The sequence below is a fragment of the Nyctereutes procyonoides genome, unplaced genomic scaffold (assembly GCF_905146905.1).
Source record: "Nyctereutes procyonoides isolate TBG_1078 unplaced genomic scaffold, NYPRO_anot_genome, whole genome shotgun sequence".
Taxonomy (NCBI): Eukaryota; Metazoa; Chordata; class Mammalia; order Carnivora; family Canidae; genus Nyctereutes; species Nyctereutes procyonoides.
Window position 1 is genome coordinate 26,777,991 of NW_026575043.1, and position 17,169 is coordinate 26,795,159.

Genomic DNA, 17,169 nt, shown 5'->3' on the forward strand with positions numbered 1-17,169 from the left:
GCTGGCCACAGAGCCACCCACGCATGGCGTGGTACACAGGACTTGGAGGCTGTGATTCCCAGTTAGTTCTGGAGGGGGCGTGCTCGTTAGGTATGATTCTCCCATCAGCTCTTCCAGTAGCTGAATTTAAGGTTTCCCTTCCTGGGTGCGGGGCCCCAGGCCAGGTCACATGGCTTGCCAAGCAGAACATGGGCTGGATGCAGCTCTCAACGGCCTGCCGAGCTGGGCACCATGGATCCAGAAAGGTGGGGAAATAGCTGCATAATGGAAAGAGCAACGACCAGAGAGGGCCTGGTCAGATCTGGGTTCAAATTCTGGTTCCACTACCCGTTAGCTGGGTCACGTGGGACTGGACGCTTAGCCTTTTGGAGCTTCAGGTTCTTCTTTTAAGGAATGAAGACAGGGCACCTGGTGGCTCAGTCGGTTAAGGGTCCAATTCTCCATCTCGGCTCAGATCATGATCTCAGGGCTGTGAGATCAAGGCTCGCCTCAAGCTGTGTGCTGAGCGTGGAGCCTGTTTGGGATCCTCCCTCTCTCTCTCTGTCCCTCCTCCTTCTCTCTCTTAAAAAAAAAGGAAATGAAGACAATATGGACCATCCTTACTCTTATAGATAACATGTAAAGAGCAAAGGGTCAAAGCAAGCTGTAGGTCAGAAAAAAGAGAGAGAAGAACATAAATGCCCAGGGGCAAACAAGGGGTGGGGGGGAGGAGCAATTGGCAAGCAGTCCTGTTGGCACCAAGTGCTGAGCTTTTGAATCTAAAGCAAAATCAATGAATAAAACTAGACAATATTCACCAGGCACCTGCGATAGGCAAGATGTGATGCTTCAACTACAGCATCTCAAACATGTATGGTCTCAGCGAATCTCCCAAACAACTTGAATCGTACGCATCTTGCACTCATTCATTCATTCATTTTCAACTTTACTGAGGAATAATCGACACTGTAAAATGTGAAATGTCTAATAAATGAAAGTTTGTGCTCTTTGACCTACGTCTCCCATTTCCGCCTCCTGTAGCTCTCAGTGACCACCATTCCATTCTCCTTTTCGGTGAAATTGTTTTTTTTTTTTTTTAAATATTAGATTCTACATGTAAGTGATTCAGTACAGTGTTTGTCTTTCTCTGGCTTATTTCATTTAGTGCCACACCCCCTAGTTTCATTCATGGTGCATGTGGGCTGTATTTCTTGATTTTCTTTTGACCTTTTCATGTTCTTTAAAATTTTCCATTTTAATTTGTCTGTTCTGTTTTCCACAGGGGCTACACGAATTGGCATTTCTGCCAACAGCATATAAGGGTTGACTTTTCTCAACATCCTCGCCAACATTTGTTATTTCTTATCTTTTTTTGATAATAGTCACCTAGTGAGTGTGGGATAATACCCCACTGTGGTTTTGGTTTGGATTTCCCTGATGATGAGTGGCATTGAGCATCTTTCCATGTACCTATTGGTTATTTGCATGTCTTCTTTGGAAAAATGTGCATTCTTGTCCTTTGCCCATTTTAAAATTCAATTTCTTGCTTTTTGGCCATTGAAATGTATAAGCTTTGGTTATTAACCCCTTATCAGATGCATGGTTTGCCAATACTTTCTCCCATTCTATAGGTTGCATTTTCAACATATTGATCGCTCCCTTTGCTGTGCCGAAGCTTTTTAGTTAATCCCAATTGCTTATTTTTGCTTTTATTGCCTGTACTATTGGTGTCTTATCCAGAAAACCTTTGGCAAGAACAATGTCAAGGAGCTTTTCGCCTATGTTTTCTTCTAGGAGTTTTATGGTTTCATGGTCTTCAGTGTAAATCTTCAATCCATTTTGAGTTAATTTTTTGTGAGTAGTGTAACATAAGGGTTCATTTTCATTCTTTTGTATGTGGCCTTCCAGTTATCCTACCACTACGTATGGAAGATACTGTCTTTTCCCCATTGTGTGTTCATAGCATCCTTGTCAAAGATTAGTTGACCATAAGTATGGGTTTATTTCTGGCTTCCTATTCTATCCCACTGGTCTATGTACCTGTCTTTTAAAATTATTTTTATTTTATTTTTTTTTAAAAAAAGATTTTATATATTTATTCATGAGAGACACACAGAGAGAGGCAGAGACACAGGCAGAGGGAGAAGCAGGCTCCCTGTGGGGAGCACAATGCGGGGCTCGATCCCGGGACCCCGGGGTCACGCCCTGAGCTGAAGGCAGATGCTCAACCACTGATCCGCCCAGGAGACCCTATTACCTGTTCTCATGCTAGTATGATACTGTTCTGATTACTATAGCTTTTTAATAGAGTTTAAAATCAGGAAGTGTGATGGCGATGCCTCCACTTTTGTTCTACTTTCACAAGATTGATTGGTCTATTTGGGGTGTTTGTATCTCCACATAAATTTTAGGATAGTTTTTTTTCTATTTCCATAAAAATTGCCATTGGAATTTTGGTAGGGAGAGCTCTGGATCTGCAGTTCACTCTGGTTTGTATGGACACATTAGTGATACTAATCCTCCCAATCCATGAACACAGGGTATCTTTTTATTTATTTGTTTCTGTTTTTTTTTTCTGGGTTGTATAGGTATGAGATTGAATCACTATAGGCTAATTTACTTATTTCTCACAAGCTAGAATCCCTGACTTCTATAAAAATGGTCTTACTTTCATCTGGTTTAATTGAAGTCACTGGACACAACAATCAGTGTTAGCTGCCATGGGGAAGCCCTTGTCAACATGTAAGAGGAAAACACACTAAGCCACATGGACCAATTCACTTCAGTTGAGTAACTGGCCAGATTAGTTAGCCGTCAGCTTGCAGAGAGAATCTGGAGTTCGGGATGTTGCCCAGAGTTTTGAGGAGCTGACAGGCTGAGCGTCTGTGAAGTGTGGGCAGTTGAGTAGGGTTGGACTTTCAGTGGGTGGTGCAGTTGGTTAAAGATCCGCCTCTTGCTTTCAGCTCAGGTCATGATCTCAGTGTTGTGAGATCGAACCCTGCATAGGGCTCTGTGCTCAGCAGGGAGTCTGTTTCACATTCCCTCTTCCTCTCCCTCTGCCCCTCCTGCTCATGCTCACTCTCTTCCTCTCTCTAAAATAAATACATTAATCTTAAAAAAAAGTTGGGCTTTCAGTGATGGGGGAAAGTATGTTCTAGGCAAATCATGACAGCAATGAGTAGCTGACATTTATTAAAAGCTTATAATTAAACATAATTTTATTAAGACCAGGTGCAAGACCTGGTTCTGAGGGATTCACATGTCTGAACTCAATCCTCACAGCAGCCGTATGAGTAGGAACTACCATTATCCCCACTTTATGGATGAAGGAAAAGATTCACCAAACATTTATGATCTTGACCATATTTACCCAGCCAGCTAGGATCCAACCCCACACCATCTGCTCCATGCTGTGATCTTAACAGTAGTTACAAAGATCCATATTGCTCCTCAAAAACCAAGGGCCACTAGAAAGAAACTTAACCTACTAGGTTAAACAAATCAATCAACTCAACATTTGCTTTCTCTGTGAGTTGCGGAATGACATAGGACGGAAGCCCCAATGTAGATTTAGACAACAGGGGCGGATGGTATCAGAGTGAGCTCTCTGAACCCTCTTGGTAAAATCCCATCATTGGTAGCTCTACATGGACACCTTAGATCTGTTATAGCCTCAGAAGCATGTAAAATGTCATTTGTCTAAGGTTCTCTTCTCTTGAAATCAGTGAAAATAGAGCTCGTTTTAGTTACTACAGATTTGAACATGGAGAAGTCACATACCTTGACTACTTCCCTGGAAAGAGTTGTAAATTTTTTCAGAGGACTCTGGGTGTATTTCACTGTGATGACTGGAGCCAATGCAAAAAATATCTTAATCCTTTTAGCCAGCTCTGGATTTGTAGAGAATGCTATGAAGGCTGAAAGGGAAGAACACGTTAGTTTATAGATTTAAAACAATTCTTCATTCATCGTAAATGATAACAAAAGTAATCACATTAAGAACAATAATGACAGAAACTAAAAGAGCAACTCAGAGTAAGTACCATTTGTAGGGAAGAATTTCCTAAACTTCTCAAGGATACAACTGGCTAATTCAAAACACAGTGACTTTCCTGTCCCTAAAGAATTTAAGTCTACTCTTAGACAGTGTTGCAGAAGGGGTTCAAATACGCTTTGTGGGGCACATCTAGGTAAACCCCGAGGGTCATGCTCCCTTGACCGTACTTGGTAATATCAGACAGCACTGGGTTGCAATTTGGGCTTCCTATTCACGGACTGCGGGATGTCTCTTAGTTTTCTCAATTTGCACACATGGAAAATAGAATCCTTAGAGGAGGATTCTTTTGAAGGTTGAATTACCCGTGTCTGTAACTGAAGGTATTATTTGACATTCTCACCATTCGAGAGGATTTCCAGATTCAGCCACTTGTAAGACATGGATGATAATGGTCTCAAGTGCTTGTGGGTTGCAATGAGGGACACACGGAAGCTGCGTGGCATAGAGACCTACTCTACTCCAGGAGCCTGATTAGGATCCAGGGAGAGGAGAGGGACTGGTGGAGATATTCTTGGCATCGTTGGGGTGGCTAGCTACGTGGGGAGCAGGGAAGGGAACAAATGCCTCACGGCATTGTCAGCACGGCCCACCGACCTCCAGCCCATCCCGATCCCCATGCCTCTGGGAACTAAAGGAAGCATGGATTGTGGCATATGACCTCCACGCTTTGTCATTCTCTGCTTTCCTTTTGATGTCCTCCTCATTAGACTGCAAGCTCTTTAAGGGAAAGACCTGTATCATTTTTATCTCAGCCGTCCCAGCGTCTAAACCCGAGTCTGGCAACTATGTGTGTGTGTGGTGTACACACGGGAATCATTCCCTCACCCTCGGGCTTATCCATCAATCTCCAAATTCAGTCCTGGGGCAGCAGAAATCCCTGTAGTCATCCTGGTTTTATTTACCCTTCGGAAACCGGTCAGAAGAAATGGTTTCCCAGCTCAAGTCCTCAAGCTAGAGGATGCCCAGAGGGAAGAAGTTTTGACCCCTTCATGAATATGGAAGGTCCTGGGACACTCAGATCACCCCTGCCCCAAACACACCTATGGTGGTGCCTTGGGAGTGGCCCACGTAATAGAGTCGCTCTTGTCCTGTTTTCTCCAAGATAAAATTGATTGTGGCCGGGAGATCATAGTTAGCCATCTCATCCAAGCTGTCAAAGAGAAAGAACTACATAGTCAGAAGAAGAAAAAGGCAAAAGAACACCATCTCACTGTCAGGCCTGCGACGGTTAAGCACACTTATAGCAGACAGAGATACCTGGCTTTTTGTTGACTTAAAACTAGAGTCAATTTAGAGCATTAGGTGTCTCTGCAACTTTGGAGGATGCCACCTTGATCGCAAGAGTAACATGGTTAAGAGATGAGAATTAGAAAAATCCGCTTTGCAAAGGCCCACAGAGGATTTTCCTGCAAGGCTCATCATCGTTCACTTAATTATAGATCAGATTTACCAAACTCCCTTGAAAAGAACAATACCTGCAGTGCTTATTTTCAAAGCAGATTTGTTGACGTCGGCCCAGACCCACTGAACCCGAATTTCTGGGGAAGAGGTCTGGTGATCTGTGTATTTATCAATCACCTCAGGTGCTTTGGTTCTGGTCACAGCCGGGAAACACTCTCCCAGGGAATCAAGGTGATACTTGTAATCATGCCAGGACACGATTTCCCTGGGTGTGGACTTAGGAAATACCAAATGGCTTCTAGGAAGAAGGTGGGATGGAACCAAGGCACGAGGGCTTTAGTGACCTTCCGGGCATGCTTCCCAGCTCTGGCAGCCCATAGGGGTTGGCCCCGGGATGCAGCAGGTGCGGCTTCTAGAGCAGAACCGGCCAGGGCATCCTTCTATGGTCAGGCTTTCTCTCTATTTCCCCAGGACCTGAGTCCAGGGACCCGTCTTGGCCCTGCCAGCCTGCGATTTACTCGCAACCTCGGCAGATGGACATTTGGGGCATCATCTGTGCAGAGTCCCCCCAACCCAGGCTCACTCTTGGCTTATCATGAGCGTCTGGTTCTCAAAAATTGCACCCAGAACCTAGGTTCCGGTCCTATTTCCCCTTCAGTTTCAGTTTTCCTTTTTAGCAAGCACACCAGGTAAACGTCCTTTGGGGTTGACACAGGCAAAGTGGTTGGTAGTCCTGGAAGTCACCTTTCTAAACGTGATCTTTGCTTTTGAGGCTCTTTTTCTTTGCACACACAGCAACAAGTGGGGTTTCTAAAATGAACAGCAATGCCACGAATAAGAGCATTTATCCAGAGCCTGTGAAGAAAGCCTGGGTAGGGAGATGTGTGTTTCCTTCTAGTGGATTCCACCGTTGAACATGCGCAGGAAGAGGCAAGGCAGCGGGAGCTCAGCCACACACATGAACGATGCCCCCGTTTGACGGTATGAGACAACAATCGTATAAGTGGCGACTGGCTCTGTGTGAGTCCGGAGCTTCTTACCTGAAGGCCCAGTACTCTCGAGACTTGGGGGAAACCTTCAGGTGTCTCCTGGACCAGGTGTTTCCCCGGCTGTTCCCCATCCACACGTCATAACCGAAATCTGCCAGAAGGAAAGCCAAGCTGTTGTTGGGGAGGTTGCAGATCCAGTTAGTGGCGGACGCGATCAAGCCGTGCTGCAAATACACAACAGGCCTCCCAGCTGAAAAACACATGGGCACCAAGAGCTTCATGACTGGACTCCTCCGTGTCTACAAGCCCCTCTCCGTCCCGGCTGCCTGTGTGGCAGAGCAGAGGGGATGGCTGAAATCAGCCCCAGGCTACCCTGGCTTTGCATCCTGTGTCAACTTACTTGGGGGAACTTAACTGTCTTCTCATGTCCTGTGTGTCTCTTTGTAAAATCTGGATTAATTATAATGTTTTATGCCGTGCTGCAGGCCCTGGAGTCGCTCAAAGTCTGTGCTGCAACACATCAACCCCTTTGTGCCTCAGTTAGCTTATCTGTACGATGGACCCTAATAAGAAATGCTACCTCCAATGTAGTCATAAGAATTAAATTAGAATTAAAATCCATAGGGGCACCTGGGTGGCTCAGTCAGTTAAGTGGCTGACTGTTGACTGTGGCTCAGGTCATCATATCGGGGCCCTGGGATTGAGCCCTGCATTGGGCTCTGAGCTCAGCAGAGAACCTGTTTCAGGTTCTCTCTTTCCCTTTGCTCCTTTGCTCTTTCCCCCCTCATTCTCTCTCTCTTTCTCTCTCTAAAATAAATAAATAAACATTTAAAAAGAATGGTAAAAAATAATAAAATAATATTGTATTATTATAATATTATGTTATAAATATAATATATTATTATATCATATTATAATAAAATAATATTAATAAAAATAATAAAATAATAAAAGACTATCCAGCATAGTAAATTCTTTCTCTATTATTATTATTATTATTATTATTATTATTATTATTTTATTCATGTCAATAACATTTTACTTCTCAAGAAGCATCTGATTACAAAACTACATTTTTCTCAAGGTAATAACAGAAACATTAAAAACGCCATTTTTGAATATCGACCAAGTGCCAGGCAGTGGGCTAGATTTTACACACGCTGCATCATTTAATTCACATTGTCAGAAAGCAGAAAAGCAAAATGCAAGATGCTCAGTGAAATGCTACACAACGTAAAATTGTGAACTTTATGTACAAAAATCCTGTTCACAATGTGGAATTGGAACAGCTGGACTTAGAAAGCGGGGAAATGGAGTTGAGACACAGGAAAGAGAGAAAGTGACCACTTTCCTGACTTTTACAAACGGTTTGTGGTGCTGGGCTGGCATCCAGGGCCCTCGGCTGCCTCACGGGGTCAGCGCCAGAGGTCAGGCTGGCTACCACTGGGCCCCTGGAGAGCCCTTGGCCACCCTGATGCTGGAACTGGGTCTGTGTTCATTCCAGGCACCCGGTGGCTCAGGAGTGGAGCATTCACCTCTGGCTCAGGCCGTGACCCTGGGTCCTGGGATCGAGTCCCACACCGGGCTTCCCGCAGGGAGCCTGCTTCTCCCTCTGCCTGGGTCTCTGCCTCTCTGTGTGTCTCCATGAATGAATATATAAAATCTAAAAAAAGTAAGGTCTATGTCCATTCTGTCTACCTTTGAAGGAAACAGGAAGAAGAGCTGTTACCAATTCTGCTAAATTATTGCCCAAGCGTGGTCACCGGCCGTGGGCCCCTTGTGATCCGGGCCCCGCAGCCTCTGTCTATACCTCAGCGGGCCGCCTCATGCCTCTTGGCAGCTAGCTGGCAGAGCTGGAATAGAAGTTTGGGCCAAGTTCTCACGAGGATGTCCACAGGCACTGGAGTTCTCCGGGGGGATGGTTGGTTCTATAAGGTCAAGGACATCTCCCTCTCTCTTTTGGAATCTAGATTTTCCTCCTTACATGATTAACCGTTTGGATGCCAGGAAGTTGTGTTATAAAGACTCCTAAGTGGCAGAGGGGCCGAGAGATGAGAGAGGAAAGCAAACAGTCCTTGCCAGGCGGATTCACAGGAGCTAGAATCAGCTCATTAATTAAGCTTAAGTATAGCACTAATCGGATTTACTTAAAACCTGAAGTTCCGATGACTTAAGGACTAATTACAAACGAAGTAAGTTGGAAAGCTGTCTTAGCGGCTGAAGCCAAAGACGGTGATCATGGCCAAGCCTGAACTTGAGTAAAATTGAGGCTGAGAGAAGTTTTCTGATGAGAGCAGAACCTGGAGGCCAAGTTGAGAGATGTTGGCCATTGGCTGGATGTAGGAAGCGAGGGAGAAAAAGACATCGAGATGCCTCTGAGGGCCTGGTTGTTACGCCTGAAGAGGGTATTTCTAGAACAAGACCAGGTTTTCCTTTGTGTGATTTTCTTTTTTGGAGGGACAAAGTGATGGAGGAAAGTAAGACTAGATAAACAGTGTACAGTGGACCTTTGAACGACATGGTCCACTTAGATGTGGGGTTCTTTGACAAATACAGTACTATAAATGTACTTTCTATTCCTTACGATTTTCTTAATGGTTTCTTTTCTCTACCGACTTCATTGTAAGAACAGAGTATATGATACGCATAACGTACAAGATATGTGTTCATTGACTGTTTATGTTACGGATAAAGCTTCTGGTCAACATTGGGCTATTAGTAGTTAAATCTGGGGCGAGTCAAAAGTTCTATGTGAGTTTTCAGCTGCTTGCAGGAGGGGTAGTGTATCCCTAACTCCTGTACTGTTTGAGCCAACTGCGTATCTAAACGCTTTGAAGACTCCAAAGGATCCCAGAAGAGAAATGGAGCAGGACCAGTAGAGGTGAAGAGTTTCTTCCTCTAGTGAAAAAGACCAGGCTCTATTTCAGAATAAAAGCTGCCCAGCTGCCCTCAGCACACCTAGGAATCTCTGCTTTAGGCGTTATTCTTTTCATAACGAAACAAACCCTACTTTTTCTTGGACACCGTCTTCCACGAGGAATCCTGTAAATTCCGAGGACATAACCATCTTCGGTCACGACGTCATACTCTTCATGAGGGTAACCCCAGTAGGAAATAATCTGACTCTGAAAAGAAGAGAGGAAAAGAGACACATCCATGATGTCGGCTCTTGGGTTTTATGCCTACGTTGCAATGTACTTTAAGTTGTACGACTGACTGTTCAACTATGTACTGGGACAGAATGTATATGGCAGGAAAATCAGGATCACTTGAGGAGGGTTTAGAAGAAGTTGCATGCAGAGGCATGGGGACGTTTGCCTGGCCTGGTATTATTGATGCACCCGGGTTCATTCCCAAACGTTTGAAAAAAAAATTGTATGGTCATAATGAGGGAAACCATGAAAGACTGTGAAGGACCCTGTGACTAGTAACAAGTTACATGCCCAACAAGCCTTTGAGATGGGATTACACCCATTAAAGAGGAGAAAACAGAGTTTTAGCAAGATGAAGACTCTACCCGAGATTGTCCACTAGGAAGAGATAATGACAACATCAGAGCCTAAGTAAGTTCAGCTCCAAAGCTCATATCTTTACCACAGGATTGTGCAGTTGCCCATGCAAGGTGCACGACAGGTGTGCATATATTATGGGGCTATTTAAAGGGGGTGGTTATGAGCCTAGACTCTAGTGACAAACCATATGGCATCGAAATCTAGTTCTTTCTCAGCTGCGCAACTTTGGGCAAGTTATTTAACCTTTTCGTTCCTCAACTGTAAAATAAAAATAATACGAGTATCTCTTCACAGATTTGTACTGAGGATTATACATAAAGTGTCTAGAATAATGCCTGGCACAAAATAAGTGCTCTGTACATGTGTATTATTCTTAGTATCTTTATAGAATAGTTAAGAACCGAAAAGTGCCCAGAACAGGAAGAAAGAGAATGTGTGTGAATATGAGAACAAGAGGGAAGTTTTGATATGGAGACATATCGTCACGGACTGTGGGTTCGGCACCGTAGGAGGTTCGGGGTACCTGCTGCTTACTGTGGAGAGAGGAACAACAGGAGACACTAATTAAACTGTGACACTTTCATTCTTACGGTTCTAACACAAACTTGGCGTGGGGGGAGGCCAGCAGTGGTGCACCATGTATACAAGAATATGGGATAGCCCGTTGGTGGGAGGCCCAAGGTGGAAATTGGTCATTTGACTTTTCTTTTTTCTTTTGTTTTGTTTCACTTTTTCTTTCTTCTTTCTTTCTTTCTTTCTTTCTTTCTTTCTTTCTTTCTTTCTTTCTTTCTTTCTTTCTCTTTTTCTTTTCTCTCTCTCTTCCTTCCTTCCTTCCTTCCTTCCTTCCTTCCTTCCTTCCTTCCTTCCTTCTTCTTTTGACTAGCACTATCCCATTCCACTCTATTCCATTCAATTTTTTATATAAATTTTTGCATTAAGATACTTTCAGTTCTAAACATCGAAACCATGTCTGGCTTATTAAACTAAAAAAATAAACCTGATACAACTCATAAATTTAAGAAATTGTTCTAGAAAAAGCTTTAGGGAGAATGCAAGGAAATTCTGTAGCGGTCATCTGTATGAACTCATGAAACTTCTGTTCAGGAAACCACCATCAGATGGTAGCTCAAACCACCAGAAAAGTGAATATTACTGCCCCAACTTGGCTCAAGTCTTTCAAAGTTTAAATTAGGGACCCCTGGGTGGCTCAGTGATTGAGCATTTGCCTTCGGGTCAGGGCATGATCCTGGGGTCCCGGGATCGAGTCCCACGTTGGGCTCCCTGCAGGGAGCCTGCTTCTCCCTCTGCCTGTGTCTCTGCCTCTCTCTGTGTGTCTCTCATGTATAAATAAATAAAATCTTTAAAAAAATTTAAATTAGCAACTTTCAGCTCCTGGTTAGCCATGCCAGGGAATAGGGGAGCGAGCAGATTTAGTCAATGTAGAACTGGGTGTAGACAAGCATACCAATTATATCTAGTTGATGATAAATTAATAATTTCTTAATATTTTTCTTAATGAAAGACTTACAATATTCATATTAGCTTCAGGATTTGCGATACTCCCTTTCTTGTGATAACCATATATAGGTCCAAGAAGAAGCATCCAGTATGCTGCTGCTAACAGCTGCCACATTTGGGGTCTGCCTGGGAAAGGAAATATTAATATACTTGTCATCAAAGAGAATTCTACAAATGAACTTTGATGTAATCCTTCTATAATACGACTGCAGGAGAGAGTAGAAACATACTTCTAGGTTGTGCTTTAGCCAGCAATAAACTTAATATTCAAGACTCATTCCATGAAAAATCTGAAATTATGAATTTTAGTAAGAAAAGAAAGAATGAAGGGAGGAATGAGGGGAAGAAGGAAAGAAGAAAGGAGGAAATCAACATCAAATAAGTCTCTAATAGATAGCAGGACAAAAGAAGGGGATGTAGAATTTGCAGAGAAAGAAATATAATGGCCAATATATTAATAAAGCACATTTAGTATCTCCAGTTATCAAATAAATTGATTCCTTTTTTTTCTGATCACAGGACTAAGCATTGGCACAACCTTTATGGAGACAAATTTATTAACATGTCTTACAAATTTAAAAATATCCATATTTTTACTCAATAATTCTGTTTCCAGCAGTCTATCCAAGAAGAAAAATAATATACATAATAATAAAGAAATAAATATTATAGAATCATTCCTGATCATATATCTTAAAATAGTGAAATTTACCAAGTAAGAGATTGATAAAATAAATTATGGGAGAATGGTACTCAGCCACCAAGTATAATGTTCATATGTGTTATGTGAAATCTCTATTATAGAATATTAAGGGAAAAGCAAAGTAAGTTGTGTACATATTTTAATTTCACTGACAAAACAAATGATAAAGAGGAAAGAAAAAGACTAAGTGTCACCTGCCAAGCCCCTCGTGATTGACCCCAAGAGCTGACCTTGACTGCCCACGTACATGTACCCACCTACTGTTGTCCCACATTTTCCTTAAGTTCTTTTTTCTAGTTTATCTCTTCACTCAGAAAAAAACATGAGGGGCACAGCATCCCATGATGGAAACCAGAACTACCCCACAAGCAATAATGAGGGGAAGAGCTCTGGCGGCTCAGAGCATCCAGGCTGGTTTGAGCTCAACCACAGATCACGCCTGCGCAGATGGACCATGGAGTGACCCACAGTTACCTTGACCTCATTATAATACCAAAATCTCCTCCCGAGGAGGAGTGCAACCCTATTGACATAACATGCAATGTGTGTAGAGGCAGGGCTCCTTCCCGCCCAGCTTGAACTTACCCCTGCCTACACATTGGATGACAAGGCTCCTCTATCTGAATATTCATTCTAACCTTGAATAAAAGGAATCCACCCACCCGCCCACCTTTGCTGGGCAGTCCCACCTTTGGAAGTGATCCCCCCACCATCTGTTTATTTGCTGCAAATAAAGTTTCCTTCGTGCTACCACTCCAGGTGCTGTGGTTTCTATCTGTGACTCACCAAGGAGAACACTCAACATTAGGTCAGTTACATAAATGCCAAATTTTATTTATTTTTATTTTTTTTAAATGCCAAATTTTAATTATGGTTATATCTAGATGGTGAATATGTGGGTGATTATTTTCTCATTTTCCAGGACTTGCCATGCTTCATAATTTTTTTAGATCCAGTATTACTTTATCATAAGAAAGTTACTTTTCAAATAGAAAATTGTCAAATTATGGGAGAGAAAAGATGATTATATTCCCCATTTGGCTTTGAAACCACCTAAGTTTAGGGACACCTGGATGGCTCAGTGGTTGAGCGTCTGCCTTCGGCTCAGGGCATGATCCCAGGGTCCTGGGATCGAGTCCCACATCAGGTTCCCTGCAGGGAGCCTGCTTCTTTGCCTGTGTCTTGCCTCTCTCTCTGTGTGTGTCTCATGAATAAATAAAATCTTAAAAAAAGAAAAGAAACCACTTAAGTATAAAAGCAAAGAACAAGAAAACGACCATAAATAACATAGGGTGACTCTTTGCAGGAGACCTCCCATTTACTACCGTCTTTACAAAGTGAAGATCTTCAAATTATGTTGGAAAACACACTAATAATACATAATACTCTGCTAATACATTCTTTTTTTTTTTTTCAATATAAGACAGATGGTAAGTCTCACCCTGTAGGAAATGGATTTTTCAGAAGATGCCTCCAGTATTGTTCTAGAAAATTCCACGAATTTCTCTCTTGGCTTCCCCAGGGTCATAAACTCTGTTGACCATGTGTATTAATATAATTAACATATCATAATTAGTATGATCAATGGAGTTTATATACTTTATATTAATGTAATATATTTATATATAACTCATATTGATTGATAGAGCTTAATTCTGGTAAATCACATTGGTAGAGATAACACCACCAATAGTGATAATTATGATTACTAGTGCAACTATCCATTAGGCACCTATTATGTGCTAAGTTAGGTACCAGACATATATGACCTCATTTTAGTCTCAAAATGATCCCAAAGGATAAGAAATATATCTCCATTTTATTTCAAATGAGACTGGGTCTTAAAGAGTCGAGTCATTTCCCTGGAGTTTGGCTCTTGTTGCCAGACTCTGAAGGAGATGCTCCTGAGAGTTATGTTCTTAATCACTCGGTCCATCAGGAATAGGCTGACAGGGCCCTCTGGCTACTATGTGCCTGATTAGTTTCACTTAGAACACAGGCATCATAATTACTATAAAAAAAAAACAATGAAGATGCTTAGAAGTCACCCCAGCCAACGTCAATGAGACTCTGTTGGGGTGTGGCCAGGGATCTGCATTTTCAGCTGTGATCCCAAGTGATTCATGTGCATTCCAACCTGGGAGGAACAGCTAGACCACCTGGATTCCTTGAGAAAAGAAACTTTTTATTTCTGTCCCTCTGAGAGCTAGCATGGGGGTTCCTATAGATGTCTGTCAAGTAAATAGATGGGTAGGAGACTGAGTGAGCATGTCACTTCATCTTAAAGACCCCAAATTGACTCATTCTTTTGCATTGTATCTTTCTTGCCTAGTTTCATGTTGTCAGCGAGCCCTCTTCCTCACCTGTAGACCCGCAGACCCCAACAGTTAAAACTAGACACATGCAGGACACCCCAACTCATACTCTAAGATCTATTGTGCTTGTTCCTTATCACACTTTCTTGGGGTATTGATGAAATGTGCTCTCTGCCTGCGCCCCTGCACATACCCCCCCCCTCCGCCAAACCTCTCCTACAAAGCTCTAGGTGTTTCTTCTGCTGCGAGGCTGGTTGTTAAAACAGGAGCCTCCACACCCTCTGCCCCCCCACGCAGCTGGCACCCAAGATAAACTCTTCTCTCTTTTCTAAACCCGTGTCTCTTGAGTTATCGACTTCTCTTGAGCAGAGTTTATCTGAGTTTGTTTGGCAGCAGTGCTGGCAACCCAGCCTGGAGTATGCTTTCCTCTCCTCCAGCCCCTTGGAGTCCCCGAGAGGCAGCAGCTGCCAGGCCTTGCAGGTTGGTTTTCTGAGTCAGCCATTGTCATAGACAGGTTACTAACAATTTCACCCACTTATTGGTCCTCTCTTACAGCACAGTTTGAAGTGAGTATGTCCTTAATTCAGGATTATCTGACGGAAAGGTGTTAGGGAAATTTTTAAAAGTGGTCTTTTCTCTCAAAGCACTCACGATTCAGATGCTCTGGTTTCGGTGGAGTGGCCGGCGTTTGGGCCTCGGAGTTACACTCACTACACATGAAGGTTGCGCTCCTTAGAGCACATCCAGCTCCCTCTGTAACAGGCCCGCTGGAGAGCCTCTGGGCCTGTGCTGGTGCAGAGGGGCTAGAGCGTGTGCCGCCTGCAGGAGGAACTGGAGACTTGTCCCCAGGGATGCTGCAAGAATGGACTAGTCATGGCTCTGTTGTGCGGCCCTGACTCAGAGCCCACTGGGCTGCTTTGTTTCATGCCTCTGTGTGCTAGATCCTGCTTTGGAAGGGTGTCACGCCCAGGCAAGAGAAGCCTCTGTCTTCCGTGATTAGTGGTTCTAGCCAAACAGAATTTCCTCAGGCATTTTTCATCAGGGCTGCACTGAGCTGCACATTCCAGGGGTGGCCTTAGCTGCTCTTCCCCATCTGAGCCTCACAATATTCACTGTAATTGTCAGATGAGGCTGACTCATTGAGACACTTCTTCTCCATGATACCAAGTGGCCTCTTAATTCTTTGCCCATTTTCCATGACAGCTCCCTGATGAGTGCATCTCATGCTGACATCCTGCTGGTACACACGAATGCAGAGAAGAATGATAGACTAAGGCAGAACACATGATGAGCTCCGGAGGGCTCTCAGTCTTAACGATGAGATCCCGGGGCCACAAGTCTCCAGACTTATTCAACATAGATTATATATATATATATATATATATATATATATATATATATTTTAGGTTTATATATATATATATGTAATCTATCTATCTGTCTATAGATCGTGTTGGTTTATCACTCTAAATCAGCATTTCACACTCCGTTCTATGAAACATGACTCCCAGAAGATGCTACTTGTTAGAAGAGCTCACAGGAAAGCATGTGTTAGACTATAAATACATAGTTTACACCATATATAAAACTTATATATGATAAGGGTGTCTGGTGGCTCAGTCGGTTAACCTTCTGCTTTTGGCTCAGGTCATGATCCTGGTGTCCTGGGATTGAGCCCTGCATTGGCTCCCTGCTCAGTGGGGAGCCTGCTTCTCCCTCTGCCCCTCCCCACTAGTGTTCTCTCCCACTTGCTCTGCTTTCTCTCTCTCAAATAAATAAATACTCTTAAAAATTATATATGATAGTATAGGTTTTTAAAATTATATTTATTTACTCATGACTGACACAGTGAGAGGCAGAGACATAGGCAGAGGGAGAAGCAGGCTCCCTGCTGGGAGCCCGATGTAGGACTCGATCCTGGGACCCCGGGGTCACGACCTGAGCTGAAGGCAGACACTCAAACACTAGGCCACCCCGGCGTCCCTATGATAATATGTTTATCATCCTTGGTTCTTGCCCACTAATCCATTAGATTATACAAATATGCCTCCTTATCTTTCCAAATGTCCCCTAGGGTGAACAACACTGCTATCATCATAAGTACATATATATGTAATGACTTGCTCTGGGAGTCTTAGCTTACAATATTATAACTAAGGGTCAGTGTAGTCCTGCAATCCTGACCAGTTTTACCGTATTCTCATTTGCTCTTAAAATTTTATTGTTTGAATAACATCAAAATACTATGGCCCAAATTTTCTAAGGAACACTCGTGGGAAATATATATACACACACACACACACACACATATATATATATACACACACAAATATATATAGATATATATTTTTTCCTGTTCACTGCACAAAAAAAGTTGTATAATCAAGGGAAGACTAAAATGACACAAGTAGCTCCAAGTTGGAACCTCATCTTTGAAAAGTTTTCTGCAGACAGATGCTCTCCACAGGGGTGAGACCTGCTACAGACTCACTCAGCTTTGGGTGGGAAAAGGTAACATGAGGAATGCAACTACTTGTAAGACTGTCCTTCCTTGCTCAAGAATCTTTCTCTAATGCTTGTTTTCTGTATTTTTCCCAAGGTAGGCAACCAGGGAGAAAAAGAGAACTTTCAAAAGAATATTGCCTTGCTGCATTTTCTGTTTCGAATTGGGTTTAAATATTTTATATCGAGTGCA

At 42.9% G+C, this 17,169-nt stretch overlaps 1 protein-coding gene across 4 annotated transcripts in view; it reads right to left on the bottom strand.

Moving 5' to 3' along the window:
* The window catches only part of LIPK (lipase family member K), a 47,883-nt gene that overhangs the window by 11,781 nt on the left and 18,933 nt on the right, over nt 1–17,169 (bottom strand). For 2 of the 4 annotated variants that reach the window (XM_055323217.1, XM_055323218.1), the window contains exons 3-7: nt 11,467–11,582; nt 9,437–9,551; nt 6,478–6,676; nt 5,077–5,186; nt 3,760–3,896 (exon numbers count right to left, since the gene is read on the bottom strand). In XM_055323217.1, coding sequence (XP_055179192.1) covers nt 3,760–3,896; nt 5,077–5,186; nt 6,478–6,676; nt 9,437–9,551; nt 11,467–11,571 — 666 coding nt within the window. In that variant the 5' untranslated portion in view covers nt 11,572–11,582. Of the gene's footprint in view, nt 1–3,759; nt 3,897–5,076; nt 5,187–6,477; nt 6,677–9,436; nt 9,552–11,466; nt 11,583–15,125; nt 15,194–17,169 lie in introns of those variants that run through there. The other 2 variants (XM_055323219.1, XM_055323215.1) reach the window with 2 other exon arrangements.